Source organism: Heterodontus francisci, chromosome 15 (genome assembly GCF_036365525.1).
Source record: "Heterodontus francisci isolate sHetFra1 chromosome 15, sHetFra1.hap1, whole genome shotgun sequence".
NCBI classification, from domain to species: domain Eukaryota; kingdom Metazoa; phylum Chordata; class Chondrichthyes; order Heterodontiformes; family Heterodontidae; genus Heterodontus; species Heterodontus francisci.
Window position 1 is genome coordinate 63,011,702 of NC_090385.1, and position 23,377 is coordinate 63,035,078.

The following is a 23,377-nucleotide window of genomic DNA, read 5'->3' on the forward strand; positions in this document are numbered from 1 at the left end:
TTCAAAAAAAGACTCCCAGATTTCCCCGCAGGTTAGTCATGTGACTAGTTCCTTACATGGAACAGTCTCCTCAACCTCCTTGGTTGGAAGTTCAAATTCAAAATCTCCAGCCAGCCAGTCATGTATCCAAAACTGGTCTGACCACTTCTGCATATTGGAGAAGCAATTGCCGGATCCCCATTGTTTCAACATTCTGTTGCCATGGAAATGCCTTTCCGGTCATGGCTTGCAAGTTTAAGTTTTAATGTTCATGTGGCAAAATAATGTGTGCCTTAGTCTTAACAGGTGAGGTTTGCCTGACATTATATAGCCAGGTCATGAAGCAAAGTGCCTGTTGTAGCCCAGTATCCTACTTCCACAGAGGACAGCTGTTCAGTGCTTCATCTGATTCTATTTGATTGTCTGCCTCATCCATGCCTTTGTTATCCCTAGACGCGAGTATTCCAATGCCCTCTTGACTGGTCTCCCATGTTTTACCATCCATAAACTTGAGGTCACCCAAAACTCTGCTGCCCGTGTCCTAACTCCCATCAAGTCCTGTTCACCCATCACCCTTCTGATCGCTGACCTACATTGACCCCCGGCTAAGCAAAGCTTCAGTTTTAAAATACTCATCTTGTTTTCAAATCCCTCCATGGTCTCACCCCTCCCTATCTCTGTAATCTCCTCCAGCCTCTACAACCCTCTCTATCTCTGTATTCTCCCCCAGCCCCACAACCCTCCCTATCTGTGTAATCTCCTCCCCCCACCACCCTCTCCATCTCTGTAACCTCCTCCAGCCCCTACAACCCTCCCCATCTCTGTATTCTCCTCCAGCCCCTACAACCCTCCCCATCTCTGTATTCTCCTCCAGCCCCTACCACCCTCCCCATCTCTGTAATCTCCTCCAGCCCCTACAACCCTCCCCATCTCTGTATTCTCCTCCAGCCCTTGCAACCCTCCCCATCTCTGTAATCTCCTCCAGCCCCTACAACCCTCCCCATCTCTGTAATCTCCTCCAGCCCCTACAACCCTCCCCATCTCTGTAATCTCCTCCAGCCCCTACAACCCTCCCCATCTCTGTAATCTCCTCCAGCCCCTACAACCCTCCCCATCTCTGCAATCTCCTCCAACCCCTACAACCCTCCCCATCTCTGTAATCTCCTCCAGCCCCTACAACCCTCCAAGTTGTTTACGCTTCTCCAATTCTGGCCTCTTAAGCATCCCCAATTTTAATCAGTCGACTGTTGGTGGCTGTTCCTTCAGCTGCCAAGGCCCTAAACTCTGGAATTCCCTTCCTAAACCTCTCTGTCTCTCAACATTGGCCTGGATCTTGCACTGGTAATGACCAGTGTGGTCATTTGTGGTGGCGCAGTGACTAGCACCACAGCCTCACAGCTCCAGCGACCCGGGTTCAATTCTGGGTACTGCCTGTGCAGAGTTTGCAAGTTCTCCCTGTATCTGCGTGGGTTTCTGCCGGGTGCTCCGGTTTCCTCCCACATGCCAAAGACTTGCAGGTTGATAGGTAAATTGGCCATTATAAATTGCCCCTAGTGTAGGTAGGTATTAAGAGAAGGTGGGGATGTGGTAGGGAATATGGGATTCATGTAGGATTAGTATAAATGGGTGGTTGTTGGTCGGCACAGACTTGGTGGGCTGAAGGACCTGTTTCCGTGCTGTATCTCTCTGACTCTCCATTTAGATAATTTGCCTTTCTATTCTTCTGACCAAAATGGATAGCTTCACACTTACCCACAATAAACTCCATCTGCCAAATTTTGGCCCATTGACCTAACCTATCCACATTTATTTATTTATTTTTATTTAGAGATACAGCACTGAAACAAGCCCTTCGGCCCACCGAGTTTGTAAATTTCTTATTTCTTTATTGCAACTTACTATCCCACCTATTTTAGTGTCATCTGCAAATTTGGCTATGGTACCTTCTATCCCTGCATCCAAGTCATTAATATAGATTGTAAATAGTTGGGGCCTGAGGGCTGAACCCTGTGGCACCCCACCAGTTACATCTTGCCAACCAGAAAAGGACCCATTTATAAATACAAGTTGCTGTTGCCTGCTTGCACCTCACTCTCTCTGTATATCTATCTGTAACTCCCTCTCTCCCTCCCCTTTATCCAAAGTGAAATATGTTCTTTGGAAATAATTCTGAGAGGTGATCAGCTTCTTTTGTGTTTTGACTAGTGTGGATACGGCTCTCCCTGCCTATTGATCCTTATATCATTTGCTTGCCTAGTTGTGTTGACTAACTAGACTGTCCAGATTCCACGTTACTGACTCGCCCATATAATCTTTGCAGCCTTTAATGAGGTATTTGATGCAACATAGCTTGAATCCTTTATGAACTCGTGTTTTAAATTCAAGTAACATGTAATGAAAATAATGTCTTGAAGATTAATCAGTGGTGTAGTGGCAATTCTGGAAGTAAATATAATGTACATCATGGATTTTTTTGCTTCTCACCTCCCACCCAAGCTGGCACACTTTCTACCTGCCTGTCCAAGTACAGTACGTCAACATACTTTAGCCGCAGCACATGTCATTCCTTCAAAGAACTCCAACAAATTTGTTAAATATGATTTCCCTTTCACAAAACCATGCTGATTATTCCTGATTACCTTGAGTTTTTCTAAGTGCCCAGCTACAACCTCCTTAATGATCGATTCTAACACCTTCCCCATGACAGACGTCAAGCTAACTGGCCTACAGTTACCTGTTTTCTGCCTCCCCCCACCCTTCTTGAATAGAGGGGTTATATTTGCTACGTGCCAGTCTGAGGGAACCTTTCCAGAATCTAGCGAATTTTGAAAAAATAACATCAACGCATCTACTACCTCATCAGCCACCTCTTTTAAGATCCTAGGATGAAGTCCATCAGGACCTGAGGACTTGTCAGCCCACAGCTCTATCAGTTTACTCAGTACCACTTCCCTGGTGATTGTCATTTCACCAAATTCCTCTCTTCCTTCCACCTCCTGATTTACAGCTATTGCCGGAATGTTCCTTGTATCCTCTATAATTTTAGCATAATCATGGAAAAGGACAAGGATAAAACAGGAGTAAAAGTTCTAAATTGGGGAAAGGCAAATTTTACGAAGTTGAGAGGTGACCTGGCGAAAGTGGACTAGATACAGCTACTTGAAGGAAAATCAGCGGAAAACCTGCGGGAGGCTTTCAAAAACGAGATACTACAGGCACAGTGTCGGCATGTCCTAACAAAGATAAAGGGTGGTATGGCCAAATCTGGAGCCCCCTGGTTATCTAGAAACTTACAGGGTAAGTTAAAGCAGAAAAAGAGAGCTTATGACGATCACAAAAAACTTGATACTTTAGAAAGCCTAGAGGGGTATAGAAAGTGCAGGGGTGAAGTAAAAAAGGAAATTAGAAAAGCAAAGAGAGGACATGAAAAAATATTGGCAGGTAAAATCAAGGAAAACCCGAAGATGTTTTATCAGTACATTAAGAGCAAGAGGATAACTAAGGAAAGGGTAGGGCCTATCAGAGATGTACACGGGAACTTGTGCCTAGATGCAGAAGATGTGGGCAGGGTTCTTAATTAATTTTTTGCCTCTGTCTTCGCAAAGGAGAAGGTTGATGCAGACATTGTAGTTAAAGAGGAGGAGTCTGAAATATTAAATACGATAAGCATAATGAGAGAGGAAGTACAAGAGGGTCCGACATCCTTGAAAGTGGATAAATTGCCAGGGCCGGATGGATTGTACACCAGGTGCAGTGGATGTGGTCTACGTGGATTTTAGTAAGGTATTTGACAAGGTTCCATATGGCAGACTGGTCAGTAAAATGAAAGTCTATGGGATACAGGGGAATGTAGCAGGTTGGATCCAAAATTGGCTCAGTGACAGGAAACAAAGGGTGGTAGTTGATGGATGTTTTTGCGAATGGAAGGCGGTTTCCAGTGGTGTTCCACAGGGCTCCGTGTTGGATCCCTTGCTGTTGTGGTATATATTAATGATTTGAACTTAAATGTGGTTGGCATGATTGGGAAATTTGCTGATGACACAAAAATTGGCCGTGTAGTTGATAGTGAAGAGGATAGCTGTAGACTCCAGAATAATCTCAATGGTTTGATTGAGTGGGCGGAAAAGTGGCAAATGGAATTCAATCCAGATAAGTGTGAGGTAATGCATTTGGGGAGGGCAAACAAAGTGAGGGAATAAACAATAAACAGGAGGATATTGAGAGGGGTAGAAGAAGTGAAAGAACATGGAGTGCATGTCCACAGGCTCCTGAAGGTGGCAGGACAGATAGATAGAGTGGTGAAGAAGGTATATGGAATGCTTTCCTTTATTGGCTGAGGTATAGAATACAAAAGCAGGGATGTAATGTTGTAACTGTATAAAACGCTGGTTAGGCCGCAGCTGGAGTATTGCATACAGTTCTGGTCACCACATTGCAGGAAGAACATAATTGCTCTGGAGAGAGTACAGAGGAGATTTAGAAGAATGTTGCCAGGGCTTGAAAGTTGCAGCTGTGAGGAAAGATTGGATAGGTTAGGGTTGTTTTCCTTAGAACAGAGAAGACTGAGGGGTGACTTAGTGAGATGTATAAAATTATGAGGGGCCTAGATAGAGTAGACAGGAAGGACCTGTTTCCCCTAGCAGAGAGGTCAATTACCGGGGGCACAGATTTAAGATGATTGGTAGAAAGATTAGAGGGGACATGAGGAAAAACGTTTTCATCCAGAGGGTGGTATTTGTCTGGAATTCACTGTCAGGAATGGTGGTGGAGGCAGAAAGCCTCCACTCATTTAAAAGGTACCTGGACTTGTACCTGAAGTGCTGTAACCTGCAAGGCTATGGACCAGGTGCTGGAAGGTGGGATTAGATTGGGTGGCTAGTTCTTTTGGCCAGCAAGGACACGATGGGCTGAAAGGCCGCCTTCTGTGCCGTAATTCTTCTATGGTTCTATGAGGGGGAGGTGGGATGTGAGAAGGAGGATGGTTTCAGCCTTGCTACTGGCCACAGCCTCAGCAATGGCCAGCACCATCACTTCCATAGGGGGTCAGGGAATGCCGGCACGCCTTTTCTCCTCTGGTTAGCTCCTGCTGCTTCTGGTTGTGCACCACCTTGTCCCATAAAATGAAGGGAAATGTCATGCAGTCTTTGGCTGATATAGCTGTCATGGTTGAATAGCTGACAGTGTGTGCAAGCTGTGCGATGTGGGTGAGGCTTGCAGCAGTGCTAAGTGTGTGAGGGTGCGGTGGAGCATATAAATGTTAAGTATGAGTTCAGATTGATAGAGATTGTTTGTGGGTGAGTGATGGGGGTGCAGTCCATTGAGGAGTGTCTGAGACAAGTAATTCAGTTGGTAGGTTATGGCATTTTAAGATGAGGTCATTGAATTTTTTTGTGGCATTGCATCCAGGGCTTGAATTGACTATCTGCTCCAATTACTTTCTGAGTGTGGCTGGAGGGCCTCCTGGCCCCCTGCGAGTACAGGACATTTTTCTTACCTTCCACTTCCTCCAACAAGGTCCCTGGTGCAGTGTCTGAATTCTCTCTCCCATTATGTGCCATTATTCCATGTTTCCCAGGTCAGATTCACTTGCTGCACGAGTGTCAGCACCTGCCCCTGCCACAATGCACCTCTGCTTTAAGAGGGGCAAGCTAGCTTTAAACAGTGCAGGCTAGCTTTAAGTGGTGCTAGCCATGCATGATATTGGCCATCTGCCCAGGCATCCAGCCAGTCAACAGTGCTGTTTGCACTGGCTGGATGCTGAAATCATTGAGACAGCAGGCAGCACAATGTTGCCGTGCTGCCTCCGTTACAGTTAACAGGCAAAGGTTAAACATGTATCACGATTCCTGTGCCCATTTTCAGGGCCTATCAAATTTAGCTCCCTGCGTGTCAGCTACTCTTGGGCTGACTGTGTACTCTGCACCAAAGCAGTTTTGTCACCATTCAGATACAGGTTGGTAGGAATCAGCTGCACCCTGATTGACAACAATTACATTGTTCTGTACAACTAAACAAAGGCTCCAGTTTTATGTGACCCATTGGAAGACCCTTACAAATTGGCCTCTTTCAACAACAGTCTAATGTTCTTAAATAAAAGCAAAATACTGCAGATGCTGGAAATCCGAAATACAAACAAGAAATGCTGGAAATACTCAGCAGGTCTGGCAGCATCTGTGGAGAGAAGCAGCGTTAACGTTTCAGATCAGTGGCCCTTCTTCAGAACTGATGTCTAATGTTCTTGTTATGTTCTGTTGGTAAATTGGTTTTGATCCCAATATCATGAGGTACGTGAATTTGTTAAGGAAACAGTAGTCCCAACACGAAGTACTAAGCTGTCGTCTTTTCTCTATTTTGTCACAGTTAAGGCCTTACTATTCAAATGTATTTATCGTGTTCTAATGTTGGTTTAGGAGGGGCCAAAAAGAACAACTCAGATATTTAGCCTGCTTTGTGGGGTAAGGCCCTTTCTTATTCCAGCAGTTTGGGCTGTTCTTGTACTTGTAAACCACAGCTAGCAAAAATAGTTTGAGTGTAATTTAAATGGCAATCCTGAATCTGAATGTATATTGTTAGGACCAGGTGAGAAAGGGGTCTAGGGGTTCCCTCTCAGCCTTTTCCTGGTTTGACCGTAACAGGGTTTGATTTTTAACACACTGTGTTTTTAGCTTCCCCCAGTGAATCCTTGTTCACTGCTCTCCAATTATAATGGCAAAGAAATCAACCAGACAGGTTTTCTTAAACTTACACCTTTCTTGTTTAAATCTATTACCTTAATTCGGTTAATACTGCTAAAAATACGTGACGTGACCACACTAGCATGCATACGCGATAAACATACATGCAGATAGAGACAGAAAAGGTGAAAGAATCAAGGGGAAAGGTTTGAAGCAGTAGCTGGAGTTCATTTACTGTCTTTTAAGTTTGATGTAAAGTCTTTGATTGCAGTTTGATCTTGCCATCTCATTGGGACCTAGTACACACTTTCAAACTTGTTTTGATGGTTTTCGGTCGTCTTGAAATCCAGTTGCAGTTTCTTCTTATCGTGAGAGAGAGAGAGCCAGGGAGAGATGTTTTTTTTTCAAGTTCAGTTGCAGTCTGACCCAAACTGTTCTGTGAAGACAATTCAAACCAAAACCTGGGCCAGCAGGCCAGTCATGTGACTAGCTCTTTTTTCAGGACAACTTGCCCAGTGAATTTTGTGGATTTTTTCAATCTTAATAGACACCCTCAGTCGGGGGCTGGAATGCTGACCTTCATACCCTCAATGTCTTTTGATCAAAATCCATTTGTTTAATTGAATGAGGGAGCAGTTCCATTGACTTCTCCAGGCAACACTCTTAGAATGCAGGTGCAGCCATGTTTGTAGTCCAGCCAGAGTTTAAAATTTATGTTCCATATGACAAAATGAATATGCCTCATACTTGGCAGGTGGGGTTTCCATCATAATAGAGATATCTGACCAGGGGTGGGAGGTGGGGTAGATGTGATAATTGTGACCAAGACCCCAAATGTGCAGTTTGTCAATTTCAAGATAAGTGGCAGTGAGTATATTTTGCAAGTTAAAAGCAAAATACAAGACTTTGACGTGTTTGCAGAGCAGCTGTTGGACAAAGCATCTCCACACTTAAGCAAGATTTACTTTGTTCAAAGTATTTCCAAAAACATTCTGAACTGCAGATTTGAAACTTTAAGAAAATCAGGTGTCCAAGCGATTGGAGATTTACTCAGAGATGTGTTGTGTATCATGCAGAAACCACTGCTGACTCCACAAGTTGGTTTACTGATTAACTAGGTTTATTGATGAGACAATTTAACTGCCTTTACCTATTTTTCTGGTAGGAGCTATAATATATCAAGGTTTGTACAAGGTTCTATCTGTATAACTTTAGCATCACTGTATCCTATATTGGATCCTGCCTTAAATTTGTCTGTCTGAAGGCTACATTAATTAGGATGGAAATACTCAGCAGATCTGGCAGCATCTGTGGAGAGAGAAGCACAGTTAACATTTCAGGTCAGTGACCCTTCATCAGAACTGGCAAAGGTTAGAAATATAAAAGGTTTTAAGCAAATAAAGCGGGGGTGGGGCAAGAGATAACAAAAGTAAAGGTGTTGATAGGATAAGGTCACAGAGAATAACTGACCAAAAGTTTAGGGAGCAAAGGCAAACAGTATATTAATGGGGGGGCCCGTCATGCTCTGAAATTATTGAACTCAATGTTCAGTCCGGCAGGCCGTAGAGTGCCTAATCAGTAAATAAGATGCTGTTCCTTGAGCTTGCGTTGATGTTCACTGGAACACTGCAGCAATCCCAGGATAGATATGTGGGCATGAGAGCCGGGGGCGGAGTGGGGGGGGGGGTTGTTGAAATGGCAAGCAACCGGAAGCTCGGGGTCATGTTTTCGGACTGAGCGGAAGTGTTCCGCAAAACGGTCACCCAATCTGCGTTTGGCCTCCCCAATGTAGGGGAGACCACATTGTGAGTAGCAAATACAGTATACTAAATTGAAAGAAGTAAGCAGTACAAGTAAATTGCTACTTCACCTGAAAGGAGTGTTTGTGGCCTTGGATAGTGAGAAGAGAGGAGGTAAAAGTGCAGGTATTACACGTCCTGCGATTGCAAGGGACGATGCCGTGGAAAGGGGATGAGGTGTTGGGGTAATGGAGGAGTGGACCAGGGTGTCACGGAGGAAACGATCCCTTTGGAATCCTGACGGGAGGGGAAGATGGCATCTTCCGCTCAGTCCGAAAGCATGACCCGAGCTTCTGGTTGCTTGCCATTTCAACACACTCCCCTGCTCTCGTGCCCACATCTCTGTCCTGGGCTTGCTGCAGTGTTCCAGTGAATATCAATGCTAGCTTGAGGAACAGCATCTCATTTACCGATTAGGCACACTACAGCTTGCCGGACTGAACATTGAGTTCAATAATTTCAGAGCATGACATGCCCCCCTTTTTTTATTTTCAGTTATTTTATTTCTTTTTTTCTTTTTTTAAATTTTATTTTAGTTTGTTTCATCATTCATTTTTCTTACCATGTGCCTGCCCATTTTTTTTTTTTTCATGCTTGTGCTTTGGGCCAGGGCTGTTCATTTTTCTGTCCATTGACACCCTCTCTGCACTAACGCTTTGTCTTTCAACACACCATTAACATACCCTTTGCCTTTGCTCCGTGTCCTTCTGGTCAGTTATTGTCTGTGACTCTGCCCTATCAACACCTTCCCTTGTGTTATCTCTTGTCCCGCCCCTGCTTTATTTGCTTAAAACCTATTACATTTCTAACCTTTGCCAGTTCTAATGAAGGGTCACTGACCTGAAATGTTAACTCTGCTTCTCTCTCCACAGATGCTGCCAGACCTGCTGAGTATTTCCAGCATTTTTTGTTTCTATTTCAGATTTCCTGCATCTGCAGTATTTTGCTCTTATTATATTAGGATGGCATTGCTGTTCTTCAGCCTTGAGTGCGGCACATTACAGCAATCCACATTTGCTTTCAGTTGTACAATTGTAATAGTTCTGTATTTGTTTCATTTCTAGGATCTAATTTTGTGAAATGTTTAAAAGGTTGAATCCAGACTGCTGACTCTGTTAAATGTGTTCATCCAGTGGATAGACAGCAACACAATGTTGAAATGGACAACAATCGCTGGACAGTCTCGTGAGGCATAGCCTTAACAGGGAGATCGGTCAGAACCATTGTGGTTAGTGAATACACAGCATTATCTATAAATTTTGATTTTCTTTTCCCTTTTAATAAAACTCAATTTATTGTCAATATCAAAAGTTTTTAATTCGTGGTCTAACTCTGTTTCAGTGTTGAGCATCTGAAATCTCCTGTTGTCCACACTTTGTGAGAAAGTTGTTGCAGTTTGTACAGGCATCGGCCCTTTGGTGATTGTGGCATTATGTCAAAACAGATGGAGATAATCAACTTGTCATTCCTGACAGATAAAGAGAAGGAAGTAATCGTGGAAGTTCTCCTCCGAGATCAGAGTTTGCGGACACAGGAGGAAAAGCGAATAAGGTAATGAAGGGAGAGAAGGTGTTGGAGCAAAATTACTGACTGTGATTGTTTCTAAATCCTTCCATTTGTGATGCCACGTCAAGCGACATTCTGCACAAAATTTCTGCTCCCTGGCAGCCTCCACCCTACGGTTTTAAAACATAGGATAGGAAGTAAGGAAAACTGGCAAATGAACGATTATTTCAGGTCTCTCCCTTGACGATGCTTTACGGCAGAAAGCTTTTTTTTGTCGTAAATGTATCAACATAAAGTTCCATTGTAGATGTTGAGCCAGGCAGCAGGAGCAATGGTACAAGGTTGCCTGCTTCTTGTGCTTAGATCAGAAGTTCCCAAACTTTTTTTGCTGATTCCCTGTTTGGAGATTCGCGCGCCATCCACATATCCCTCACTGTAAGGAACAGTGGGGGTGAAACTTGTCGTCTTCAATAGCATGAAATGGGCAATAAAGAATTGGCAGCCAGTTTTATACTGTGCACAATTTTCTGTTCCAGAAATCAGGCACAGTGTAAAACAGGCTGCCGAAATGCTATGAATCTGTTTTGTACTAATGGCAAAGATCAATTTCACCACCTCCAATATTTTTACACAGAACAAGAAGATTTTATTCTGTCAGTTAACATAACATACTGCTTAAGAGAGAAAGCACAGTACCAGTACTAGACAGCTGAATAAAAATGAATGTAAAGGAACATTTGATGACTCACCCGTATATCAGTGAGTAGGGTGAGCCTGTTAGTGCAATTTTGGTTTGATTTCGGAGAGTCATATGCAATTCAGTATCTAAATCAAAGCTGCTTCCATATTTGTTTTTGGTGTAGAATAAGTGACAGATCACACAGATACATTGAGTTAAAATTGACATGCATTTCAGCGACTCTTTGGAACAACTCTGAGAACTCTTTGAAGTAAGAGGCAGAACTGACCAAAAGACACAAGTTTAAAATTGTCTCTCAAAACAGAGTCACAAGTAATGTTGCTATTCGATTTTAGACTCATGGTAATCTTGGCCTTTGCTACTCAAAAATGGATTTTAAATCATTCATTTGCCCCTCCTTCAGGAAAATATTTTGTTGAATTTTGTGCAAATCTGCGACAGATCAGAGCTGCTTCTGATGCCCAGTAACTGATTACTCTGCATCACAAGCAGCTCTGATTAGTCCAACCTCCATCTTTAGAAATCAGTGGGAATTAAAACATCTGATGCTATGTTGTGCTGAGATTGTCCTTTGCATCAATGTATACTCTTTCTTTGAATTTAAACTTAAAAAGTTAAAGAAATTCAGACTTCACCTCTGGCTATTGGAGGTTGTATTGGTGGCCCTCCTTCTCGGCCAACATGTCTTCCTCAACCCCTGATATTCTTGCTGCAATCCTCAGTTTGGGAACCTCTGGCTTAGATGATAGTGCTGTTATAGGTGCCATCAGAAGGTGTGTATGAGGTGTATATACTTTTGCACTTCCTGCTCTTTGAAAATAGATAGCCTCTGTTAATTGTGTCCCTACAGAGACTTCGCGACCTGCCTGCCATTTTGTTCTGCCTTAGTACTGTTGTTTTATAAATGAGAATTGCATCAGTTCAAGAAGGTCCATCATCAGCTCCTAAGGAAAACTAGGGATGGACAGTAAATGCAGCCTTATGAGTGTCATCTACATCCAGAGAACAATTCTTTTTAAAAAAAAAAAAGATGCAATTAGGTTGGTGCAGCTGTTGACCCGAGTAGGAGCTGATAATATAATTGTGTTATCTGTCACTGCAATTCTCCTTCCTTTGAATGGATGCAGATTAGGGTTTATGCTGACAATATCCCTTAATCACATGGTGTTTGGCTTTTTCTTTTAAGAAAGTTGAAGAGTGAGCTGCTCGAAATTCGGCGTAAGGGAGCGAAACGTGGCAGTCAGGACTACAGTAATAAGACTTGTGCACGATGCCAACAGACACTGGGCCGCTTTGTTAAGAGTGGAAATGTGTGCCAGCAGTGTAACCACCTGGTGTGTAAGGAGTGTGGCATTGCAGGTGTTGATGGAAGATGGAAATGCACTGTGTGCATCAAGGAAACGTGAGTGTGACTTTTCCTTATTAGTATTTTGTTTGAAGGAACAAAAGTCTGGGGAGGATACTTTTTGCATATGGCATAGCAGCCTGGTAATGTATTTTACTGGGATGAGTGACACTGGATCAGCTCTATGCTGGACCTATGTCAGGGCTGTCACTCCAATGAATGGAGCCACTCCTAGATGCATGAAATGCCAGAATATACTACAAGAGACGCCAGGAAGAAAGAAGACCCGGGATTGGTGGGGGTTTACATTGGGTTATGTAGTTTGTTGGTTATCTAAAAACATCAAAAATAGTTTTCAAATTGGAAATTGGAGGAGTACATTGATCAAAAATAGGTCACAAATATCTTGCATCAAAACTGCTGGAAAATCAACAAGCTTGAACTCGGGTTATTCTGACTGATACTAAAACTTCAGGGTCATTTTATACTTCTAAACAGAGAAAGCCATGATAATGAGATGATGAAGAAACTCAGACACACAAGATCCAGGGTTCTTTGTCAAAGCTCGACTATTGGAACCTAATGGATATTTGAGGGCCAATTTGACAAAATCACACTCCTAGTAGACAGCCTTAGGGCAGAATTTTGTTCTGAACTTAGAGGTGGAGGGCCAACAAATGGCAGGGGGCACTGTTTCTAACATTGCCCGGGCCCCCTGCCATTTTGTCTGGGACAGGGAAGGCCAAGGAATGCCTACTCGCCCCAGGCCTTTAAGCCTTTAAGTGGCCCCCCAGAAAGATTCTCCCCCCCCCCCCCCCACCCCCCCACCACTTCACTTGCCTGGGTGAGTGCAGTTCCAACAACACAAGTCGAGAAGCTCGACACCATCCAAGATAAAGCAGCCTGCTTGATCAACATGCCATTCAACACCTTAAACGTTCACTCCCTCCACCACCGACACACAGTGGGAGCAGTGTGTACCATCTACAAGCTGCACTGCAGCAACTGACCAAAGATCCTTCGACAGCACCTTCCAAACTCGCGACCTCTACCACCTAGAAGGACAAGGGCAGCAGATGCATGAGAACACCACCATCTGCAAGGTCCCCTCCAAGTCACACACCATCCTGACTTGGAAATATGTCGCCGTTCCTTCACTGTCACTGGGTCAAAATCCTGGAACTTCCTTCCTAACAGCACTCTGGGCGTACCTACTCCACATGGACTGCAGCGGTTCAAAAAAGCAGCTCACCACCACCTTCTCAAGAACAATTAGGGTTGGGCAATAAATGTGGCCGAGCCAGCGACGCCCATGTCGCATGAATGAATGGAAAAAATAACACCACCCCCCACCCCGTCGCCGGGGCCTGCCTAAATGGCCCTGGTGACCCCGACCCCACTCACCTTTTCTGGCATCTCCAGACATCTTCGTGCTGCTTGGGCCTCCTACAGTATCAGCAGTCATGCTGCTCCCAGTGGCACTGCTGGCACTACAGAGCTACTAGCTTTCTGATTGGCTGGCTGCTTTGGAGATGGCAGCTCTGCCCTTAAAGGGGCAGCATCCACGACAGCAGGCAGTTAATTGCCTGCCCACAGTCAAATGCAGCCTTTAGCCACTGGAAGTGCCTACTGAGAAATCATGGGGAGATTGTTTGCCCCTGCCAAGTATGTGCGTTCATAAAATTAGTCAAAAGATGTAGATACCAAGGTGGAAGACCATCTTGGCACTGATAATGAATCTATATACTTTTGATAAGTGGTAGGAAAAGGAAAGGGTTCACTGTTTTGACTTGCTTGGAGTATATTCATCTTGGATGGTCCTTTTGTCCCAAGGAATTTCCGTCATTCAATCCTTTATTTACTTATAATCCCAAAGGCATTGAGGGATTTAGCACTAATTGACTTGGTTGGATTCGGTAGACTGAGGAGGTCTTCCTTCTTGAATAGCAATCCTGTGACATTTCTAAAAGTTTTTGTGGAATCTGTCTTCCTCAATGTGACTTTTGAATGAGGTGACTGAATCTTTCAGTCAATTTGCATGAATTTGATTGTTGACGGAACTAATTGGAAATCGCTAACAAGTAATCCAGCAGCCATTTTATGGAAGGCTCTGGGAAGAGATTTAAATGGATTTCCCAATGTCAACATCATCTAAGCATGCCGCACCTGAGAGAAAATAAGTTTTGTTGCTAAAACAGGGAATTGATGTTGGGGTTTAATCCAATACCAGTAAGAATTACTTCAGTTTGAAAAGTACAGCCCATATTAAATCTTCAACACATACCTTCATAGTTAAAAGACCAAGAAAGTGTAATTCCACACCGTTACTATAATCCTGTGTTCTTTACCAGAAAGTTAAAGAAACAGACAGGAGATTGGTTCTTTGAATCCAGAGCAAAACGGCACAGCATTGATTTTGGTAGCGATATAATCAGAGCATCATTAAAGAGGAAATATGCCTGTAAGTACCAGAGATCTGCATATTTTCAATAACATTATACATGCCCAGTATGCATGCGCATACCTATATTCACTAAGGGAAAGAATGTACCTAACCTTGACATCCTATTTGACCGTTAGAGGTGTTTGCAATCCCATAGCCGCTCCTATCACCAAGACTGCCTACTTTCACCACTTTAACGTCACCCGTCTCTGCCTCTGCCTCAGCTGATCTGTTTCTGAAACTCTCATCCATACCTTTGTTACTTCCAGACTCGGCCATTCCAATGCTCCCCTGACCTTGCACCGTCCATGAACCTGAGCTCATCCAAAACTCCGGTGCCCATCTCCTAACTTGCACCAAGTCCTGTTCACTTATCAGCCCCGTGCTTGTTGACATAAATTGGCTCCCGGTTCGGCAATACCTCGATTTTAAAATTCTCAACCTTGTTTTCAAATCCCTCCCTGGACTTGGCCCTCCCTATCTCTGTAACCTCCTTCAGCCCTACAATCCTCCAAGATATCTGAGCTTCTGCAAATCTGGCCACATGAGAATCCCTGATTTTAATCGCTCCACCATTAGGCAGTCGTGCCTTCAGCTGCATAGGCCCTAAGCTCTGGAAATCCTTTCTTAAACCTTAGTGCCTCTCTCTCCTCTTTTCAAGATGCTCCTTAAAACTTACCTACCTCCTTTGACCAAGCTTTTGGTCACCCGAACCAATATCTCCTCTACGTGACTCAGTGTTAAATTTTGTTTGATCATACTGCTGTAAAGTACCTTGGGACATTTTACTTTGTTAAAGACGTTATATAAATGCAAGCTGTTGTTTTATTGCTGAGAAAAGGGTGTTTTCATTCTCTACACAGTGATTACAGATTGGGCTTTCCCATTCTCTAATGCATTCAGGAGTTAGTAATGTAATGGAACTGAGAGATCTGGAGGAGTGGACGGTATCCATTAAAAACAAGTAAATACCACTCAACTTTTCTCTTACTGTTCAGTAAATAAGCGAGAGACAGCTGGGCAGGCATTACTACAGAAGGCACTGGCCAATGATGCAAAAGCAAGTACTGCTGCAAAGGCGAGGCAGAAGAAATCTCCAGATGAAGGCAGGGTTTCTAGGTGAGTATGATCATAAAGCACCTTAGTTGACATTGATTTTTATATCATTGATTTTGGTTTTCTGCCTTTGACCTGTATGTTGTTTATTTTAGTTGATTATTTTGTTTCTTTTTGTTGCTGAGAGACCAAAGTGAAGGGCAAAAGCTAAAATACAGGACACCAACAAGATTAGACAGAGGAATAGAAGAGGTGAGGTAAATTAGGAACTAGAGATTAGGATGAGTTTTTTTCAAACCTGAAGATTGTAAGAGGAAGGATAAAACGATGAAGGTAATAAATGTACAATTTGAAATTTTAGAAAAGGATCAATTTAATCAATTAAACATTGAAATACAAGAGAAAAGAGGATGAAGATATCGAACAATGTGTTTGGAGCTGGGAAAGAAGAAAGGAAAAGAGAAGTTGAAGAACCAAGTGAATAAGCTATTTTTGTGAATCCTGTTTAGGAATGTAAGGAAGTGCTCAAAATATATTGTAGTCTTGGACCGTCTTCAGCTTTATGGAGACCAAACAGCTCATAGATGTGAGAAGAATAATTCGAGTCAAAGAAGGAAGCAAAGTGACTAGAAATACTTTCAAGAAAATGTGGAGTTGTGGGAGTCCCATGAGGTCAGAAGGGATAGTGAGGCCAAGAATATCAGTATTTAGAGTAGGACTAAGGATGGAGCTATCAATGGGAAGAAGTAGTAGTTGTTGGTTAGAGGTAAAAGACATGAAACATTTAATATCTATGGGGCTGAAATTCCACTGGGATTCCACTTGTCTTGCTCTGTAACTCCGGGAGAACCCCCAATGAAGCTCTGCTCCTTGGCCATTAAATAATTAAAAGAAGCAATATTTTAGTTTTGTTCTTGAAGGGCACTGAAGAGATCAAGATGTTATAGAGGAGATCAAGTTGTGATTTAGCCATTACATCTCAAGAGAACATTGTAAGTGCTGAGGATGTAGAAGGACAGATTTTCATGTTCCTGCGCCTGAGTGTATTGGTTTGCTTTAATCATCATATATAGGAAAAACAGTTGGAGAAAATTGCACACCCAAAATTGGTGTAAAGATTAGACAGGCTTCGCTATGGGTGTGCAATCCTTCTAGGCCAATTTTCCTCCATGTGAAGGATTAGGAAAATCTGACCTATGATCTTTGCATGAAAGCATGAATTTAATAGCTCAGTATCATCGGCTGAGTGTTTGAAGGGTTTCCTGTACCATTGAACTCTTTTTCTAATCTTGACCCCTATACTATAAGGCAAGGACACACAGAATATGCAGTATGCAATGCAGTGATTTGGTCTTTGGCCATGGTCATGTTGGGCTGTTGTGATTTTTAAAAAAAATAGTTGTTTATAAACAAAAGGAAGGTTCTAGATCATTAACACTGCATAAATTGAATTATTTTGAGTCTTGGGAACTATAAGCAAATCCGCAGGCAATATATTTAATCTACAAATGATTCTTCTTATCTTGCACCATATTAGAATAATGGAATGAGTAATGTGGACCAATGGTATTTCTCAGAAATAGCAATAAAACAACTAATCCATGTGCCTTTGATTTTTGGTTTGATAGCATCCTGTCTGAATCACGAGAGGCTTCTGAACAGCCAAGCGACACAGAGTCCACTGGACGTGTGAGCATCAGCAGCATCAAGAGCGACTCACAATCGTCCTCCAAGCACAACACACCTAACAATTCCAGGTGAAAGATCTGTGGAGGATACAGTCTGAAATTCTGGTGCTCAAATTAATTGGGAATTAATATGAATCTGACTATGTAGTTCTGTAAAACCTACCTCTTTGACCAAGCTTTTGGTCATCTATCCTAATATCTCCTATGTGGCTCAGTGTCAAATTTTGCTTGATAATGCTCCTGTGAAGTGCTGGGGGATGTTTTACTACATTAAAGGTACTATATAAATGCAAGTTGTTGAAATAATTGATAATTTTGTCATGCCTGTGTTTAGTCTGTTTTTCTCTCTTTGACCTTACTATACCATGTATTAGATGAAAGGATGAGCAGTCAGCTTACTGCTAGGCCTCTGAATATGCTACCGTGAAAATCAGGTTCAAAGTGTTGTGTGGCAGTAACCTCAGGTGATGAATCCTTGCCCAGGGGACGTGGCTGGCCTCCATGTAACTACCCCCATAAACAGCATGATGGATTGTGGTCATTTAGCACATGGAGGATTGCAGGCAAGATCTCATATTACTCCAGTCCACTGAGATGTGCATTGGTGCTATGTCCAGGATATTCTGGTTATGTTCCTAATATAAAAATGGGCCTGTCTTGTTACTGTGCCTTCGTCTCTCTGCAAGATCCTGTTTGTCTAATACTGTAACCTGGATTTCATGGTCAGCAGCAAAGTGATGGTGCCTGTCACTTACCTTGAAGAAAGCTACCCACAAAGATCTGGCAATTTCTGTGGTATGGATTCTACCATTCCTGATAATTTAATTCTGGCACCAGCAACTGTGATATAATCAAGCAGGCTAATCAGCGTTCTCACAGACATCAAACCAGGAAGCAGAATGAACTGATTATACTTCACCTTTTAATCATTTTACAAAGAGTGAAATAAAGATTGGGACATGCACATGGGATTGAAGTAGAAGCTAAAATATCATAAACAAGCTTTACTTTTTTTGGCTATTTTTAAAATACATGAAATCTTTTTTATCATTGTGGAGAAATTTGGCATTCCACAGATATAACATTAGTTTTTCAAGGCCAGAGAGGTTGTTCAGTAATTATGATTTGGTATACTGTTTAAAAATCCAGTTACACCTCATTCAACAAGGCATAACTTTTTCAATGGTTTTAATGGTGAGGCTAGTAGCGTAATAAAGTGGATGTTCATGGAAATTCAGTGATTTCCAGATGCTTTCCATCTTCAAGGACTTCAACAGCGCACCCTGTGGAGGAGCAGTGTGACAGCAACTTCTGGATATTCACGCTTAACTGCACACATGCTGTCAATTTAACAGAGTAATGACAGTGGACATTGACAGTTTTGCCATTATTACAATGACAAAATAGAGGCCAATATACCTGCCTTTTATGATTGGACACCCTAAAAACTTGAAAATGGTTGTCATTTGTCATAGAATTGATTTGGTTTCTTAGATGCTGTATCGTTGTATTCACGACAAACAATGAATATGAGATTATTCACAATCTATGTGCACTGAATTTTAAAAATATGCTTAAATCAGTTAGTCAGGATACTATTTATTGACACCTAAACTAATTTTTATCAACGTATTTAGTACAGAGAAGGCACTAATGTCATCATTCATGCCACTAAAAATGTAAATTCAGCATCTTATTTGTGGATTAATATGAAGTGAAGGTATTTCTGTTTTGGTGTTGAATTATAGACATGCAAAGGAAGGTGTAATTTTCAACTATTAACTGTGACCATACTATTTTAAGCACTGGGGGGATACACAGTGCCATCTCCAGAAGCTCTGTAACAGTGTATAGTTTCTAATGTAGGAATCAATGCCAAATAGACAGTTTAAGAAATGCACAAGGGTGCTGTGTTTAAAATGAATGGGTTAATGCCAGTGCCAGAATAACACTGAATGGAAATTCTAGGCTATTGTGTCATACTGGAGTCCATTTCTAATGTCACCCTCTGAGCTGCTGTTGAGATGGGAGCTTGGATAGTGGGTGTCAGCAGGCAATTCAATTGATGGAAGCATTCTAGCCAAGCCTGATCCTGTGCTTGCCTGGCATCTGCAAGCATTCACTTCCTGATGGGGATCACCAGATTCAGTCAGGAGCGGGAAACCTGGCAGAATCTTCTCTTCCTAAATCCAGAGGCACTGAGGCCTATTGTACTGATCCTAGAGCCAAGCTGAGATCATTTAGCTCAGTACCAGCAATCAAATCTGCGGCCTTCCTGACTGAGTTAGGCACCATCTATATGAACTGAACCACTGGAGGAGCTAAACACTCTCTGACAGTTGCATTCTTGAGTAATGAACACAAACAAAACATTTTGTTTAGTGACAATTAGTAATTCTTACGCCACCCTTTGCAAAAGAAAGGTGAGCTGCACGTTATCACTGATATTGTAAACAGAAACCATGTCACCTAGGGCACCTGCTATGTACAGTATTTATTCAATAAGGTGAGCCTGATTGAGTAAACTTCTTTTAATTCTACTGTACGTGTGCTGTTTGCTGGATTTCACCCATTTGATAAACATTGTAATCAACAGTCTGTTCTATGGGTCTGGGTTTGAACATTGGAATTTTTTTTTTTAAAAAGAGTGAGGCCATGCAATGACCTCACCATCTGTCAGGATTCCTTTCACTGTGTCAAGTCACACTTTAGAAAAAGCCCCCAAATTATGCTGGAGCAGGTTTAGATACCAAAAGTCAGAAATAATACAGAGACCTCCAATAGAAGAACAGTCACCAGATACAGATGGTTTTTAAAAAAAACTGGTAGAAGTATAATTCCCATAACTACATCAAGCCAAGACCTTCATGGGTCCTGAGTATTCTGTCGGAAACTTTTCTCTTTCATTTCTTAATATGTTATGAAGATGCATTTCTCTGGGGTTCTCCCTTCGTCTGCCATAACTTTGGCAAAAGAGGTACGGTAACCCCAGAACGCCATTTGCACCTTTTTCCCAGGGATTCTACCATTCTCCTGCCAAGGTTACAGTCAACAAGCAGGAGTCCTCCTGAAGAAATTCACTCCTTTATGTATTGGTGAAGCTGCAGCCAACTTTGTGACTTTCCTGTTTCTATATTTTTCAGGCGGAGTTCCTTAACAGAGAGCAGTGCCGGTAATATGAATGACCTTCCCAATTCCAAGCCCATGAATACTGGCAGCATGACTCTTCCAGCCATATCAAGGTCACCGACTACCAGGAAAACCAACGTGCAGTCTGACTTGAACAATGTATGGCAATACACTCCTTGTTGTGTTTTACTTATTCTTAGTATGTGAGCAGAGCTGACAAGGCTGCATTTATTGCCCATCCCCAGTTTTTTTAAGCAGCTGAGTAGCTACTTCAGAAGACATTAAGAGTCAACCACATAAACTAACCATGGAATTAATGACAAGTGGGCTTTGCAGGGATCTGTCCTGGTCCCATCCTGTTCAAATTATTGATAAATGATCCAGGTGTTTAAAATTCCGAGAGGCTCAGATATAACTAAGCTACTTGGACTTAGAGCACTAAACTACTGCACGTAGTTTCCAAATGAACAAACCTCAATCAAGACAGGAGAATTTTTTTTGCACAGAATAGTGGAAATGGGGAAACAGGCGCTAGGAAAATCAGTTGGGTCGATTAACTCTTTCAGAGAAGAGCTAGATAAATATGATTGGGAACAAATTGAAGATTATGAGGCTAGATATATAGCAGTGTAAATCACTGAGTTTTGGTCAAAGGCCATAATCAGAAATGTCGTGCATTCCCAAGGAACATGGGGAAAGGGACAGCCCTGCCTCCAAATAGCTGTTCTTGCTATTTCTCCCAGGAAAGCAAGAGAAGGTGAGGGAAAAGTACGGAATCCAACAGTTGAATTGCTGTGATTGAAGTCCACCGGCAAATGATGCAGCAAGTTGAGACCTGAGGAGAAAGTGGACTGCATTATCAGTCCTGTGAAGACTTAAGTGACCAAATACTCCAAAAAACATAATCGTTCCTGCATTGATTGCATCTTTGTGGAGGGCAGGAGGTGACAGTTGAATATTCTGAGGTATTTTTTCATACTTTTAAGGATCAAAGATGCAGTTATCTTCTATATAAGATAAAATACTGGATAGAGTCCATCAGGAGGATTGTATATGACCATTGGAGGAAATGGGCTGGGATGTAACTAATGAGCTATTTTCATTCCATACTTTCTCAAAAAAACAGACCTCCAAATAGTTCCAGAGTTGTAGAGGAAAGGATAGCGAAGATGATTCTCGACAGGAGCGAGAGTAACAGGGTAGTTGTTATGCGGGACTTTAACTTTCCAAATATTGACTGGAAATACTATAGTTCGAATACTTTAGATGGGTCAGTTTTTGTCCAGTGTGTGCAGGAGGGTTTTCTGACACAGTATGTAGACAGGCCAACCAGGGGCGATGCCACTTTGGATTTGGTACTGGGTAATGAACCCGGCCAGGTGTTAGATTTAGATGTAGGTGAGCACTTTGGTGATAGTGATCACAATTCGGTTAGGTTTATCTTAGCGATGGGCAGGGACAGGTATATACCGCAGGGCAAGAATTATAGCTGGGGGAAAGGAAATTATGATGCGATTAGGCAAGATTTAGGATGCGTAGGATGGGGAAGGAAACTGCAGGGGATGGGAACAATCGAAATGTGAAGCTTATTCAAGGAGCAGCTACTGCGTGTCCTTGATAAGTATGTACCTGTCAGGCAGGGAGGAAGTTGTCGAGCGAGGGAGCCGTGGTTTACTAAAGAAGTTGAAGCGCATGTCAAGAGGAAGAAGAAGGCTTATGTTAGGATGAGACGTGAAGGCTCAGTTAGGGCGCTTGAGAGTTACAAGCTAGCCAGGAAGGATCTAAAGGGAGAGCTTAGAAGAGCGAGGAGAGGACACGAGAAGTCATTGGCGGATAGGATCAAGGAAAACCCTAAGGCTTTCTATAGGTATATCAGGAATAAAAGAATGACTAGAGTTAGATTAGGGCCAATCAAGGATAGTAGTGGGAAGTTGTGTGTGGAATCAGAGGAGATAGGGGAAACGTTAAATGAATATTTTTTGTCAGTATTTACAGTAGAGAAAGAAAATGTTGTCGAGGAGAATACTGAGATACGGACTACTAGGCTAGATGGGATTGAGGTTCACAAGGAGGAGGTGTTAGCGATTTTGGAAAGTGTGAAAATAGATAAGTCCCCTGGGCCAGATGGGATTTATCCTAGGATTCTCTGGGAAGCCAGGGAGGAAATTGCAGAGCCTTTGTCCTTGATCTTTATGTCGTCATTGTCGACAGGAATAGTGCCGGAAGACTGGAGGATAGCAAATGTTGTCCCCTTGTTCAAGAAGGGGAGTAGAGACAGCCCTGGTAATTATAGACCTGTGAGCCTTACTTCAGTTGTGGGTAAAATGTTGGAAAAGGTTATAAGAGATAGGATTTATAATCATCTTGAAAAAAATAAGTTCATTAGCGATAGTCAGCACGGTTTTGTGACGGGTAGGTCGTGCCTCACAAACCTTATTGAGTTTTTCGAGAAGGTGACCAAACAGGTGGATGAGGGTAAAGCAGTGGATGTGGTGTATATGGATTTCAGTAAGGCGTTTGATAAGGTTCCCCACGGTAGGCTATTGCAGAAAATACGGAAGTATGGGATTGAAGGTGATTTAGAGCTTTGATCAGAAATTGGCTGGCTGAAAGAAGACAGAGGGTGGTGGTTGATGGCAAATGTTCATCCTGGAGTTTAGTTACTAGTGGTGTACCGCAAGGATGTGTTTTGGGGCCGCTGCTGTTTGTCATTTTTATAAATGACCTGGAAGAGGGTATAGAAGGGTGGGTTAGTAAATTTGCGGATGACACGAAGGTCGGTGGAGTTGTGGATAGTGCCGAAGGATGTTGTAGGTTACAGAGGGACATAGATAGGCTGCAGAGCTGGGCTGAGAGATGGCAAATGGAGTTTAATGCGGAAAAGTGTGAGGTGATTCACTTTGGAAGGAGTAACAGGAATGCAGAGTACTGGGCTAATGGGAAGATTCTTGGTAGTGTAGATGAGCAGAGAGATCTTGGTGTCCAGGTACATAAATCCCTGAAAGTTGCCACCTAGGTTAATAGGGCTGTGAAGAAGGCATATGGTGTGTTAGCTTTT

General features: G+C 42.6%; 1 protein-coding gene across 6 annotated transcripts in view; it reads left to right on the top strand.

Annotated features, from left to right (window-relative positions):
- The window catches only part of sytl4 (synaptotagmin-like 4), a 108,397-nt gene that overhangs the window by 40,441 nt on the left and 44,579 nt on the right, over positions 1 to 23,377 (top strand). For 2 of the 6 annotated variants that reach the window (XM_068047656.1, XM_068047655.1), the window contains 7 exons: positions 9,517 to 9,680; positions 9,794 to 10,003; positions 11,845 to 12,060; positions 14,355 to 14,464; positions 15,445 to 15,565; positions 17,131 to 17,259; positions 20,334 to 20,478. In XM_068047656.1, coding sequence (XP_067903757.1) covers positions 9,885 to 10,003; positions 11,845 to 12,060; positions 14,355 to 14,464; positions 15,445 to 15,565; positions 17,131 to 17,259; positions 20,334 to 20,478 — 840 coding nt within the window. In that variant the 5' untranslated portion in view covers positions 9,517 to 9,680; positions 9,794 to 9,884. The remainder of the gene's footprint in view (positions 1 to 9,516; positions 9,681 to 9,793; positions 10,004 to 11,844; positions 12,061 to 14,354; positions 14,465 to 15,444; positions 15,566 to 17,130; positions 17,260 to 20,333; positions 20,479 to 23,377) is intronic. The other 4 variants (XM_068047657.1, XM_068047659.1, XM_068047660.1 and 1 more) reach the window with 3 other exon arrangements.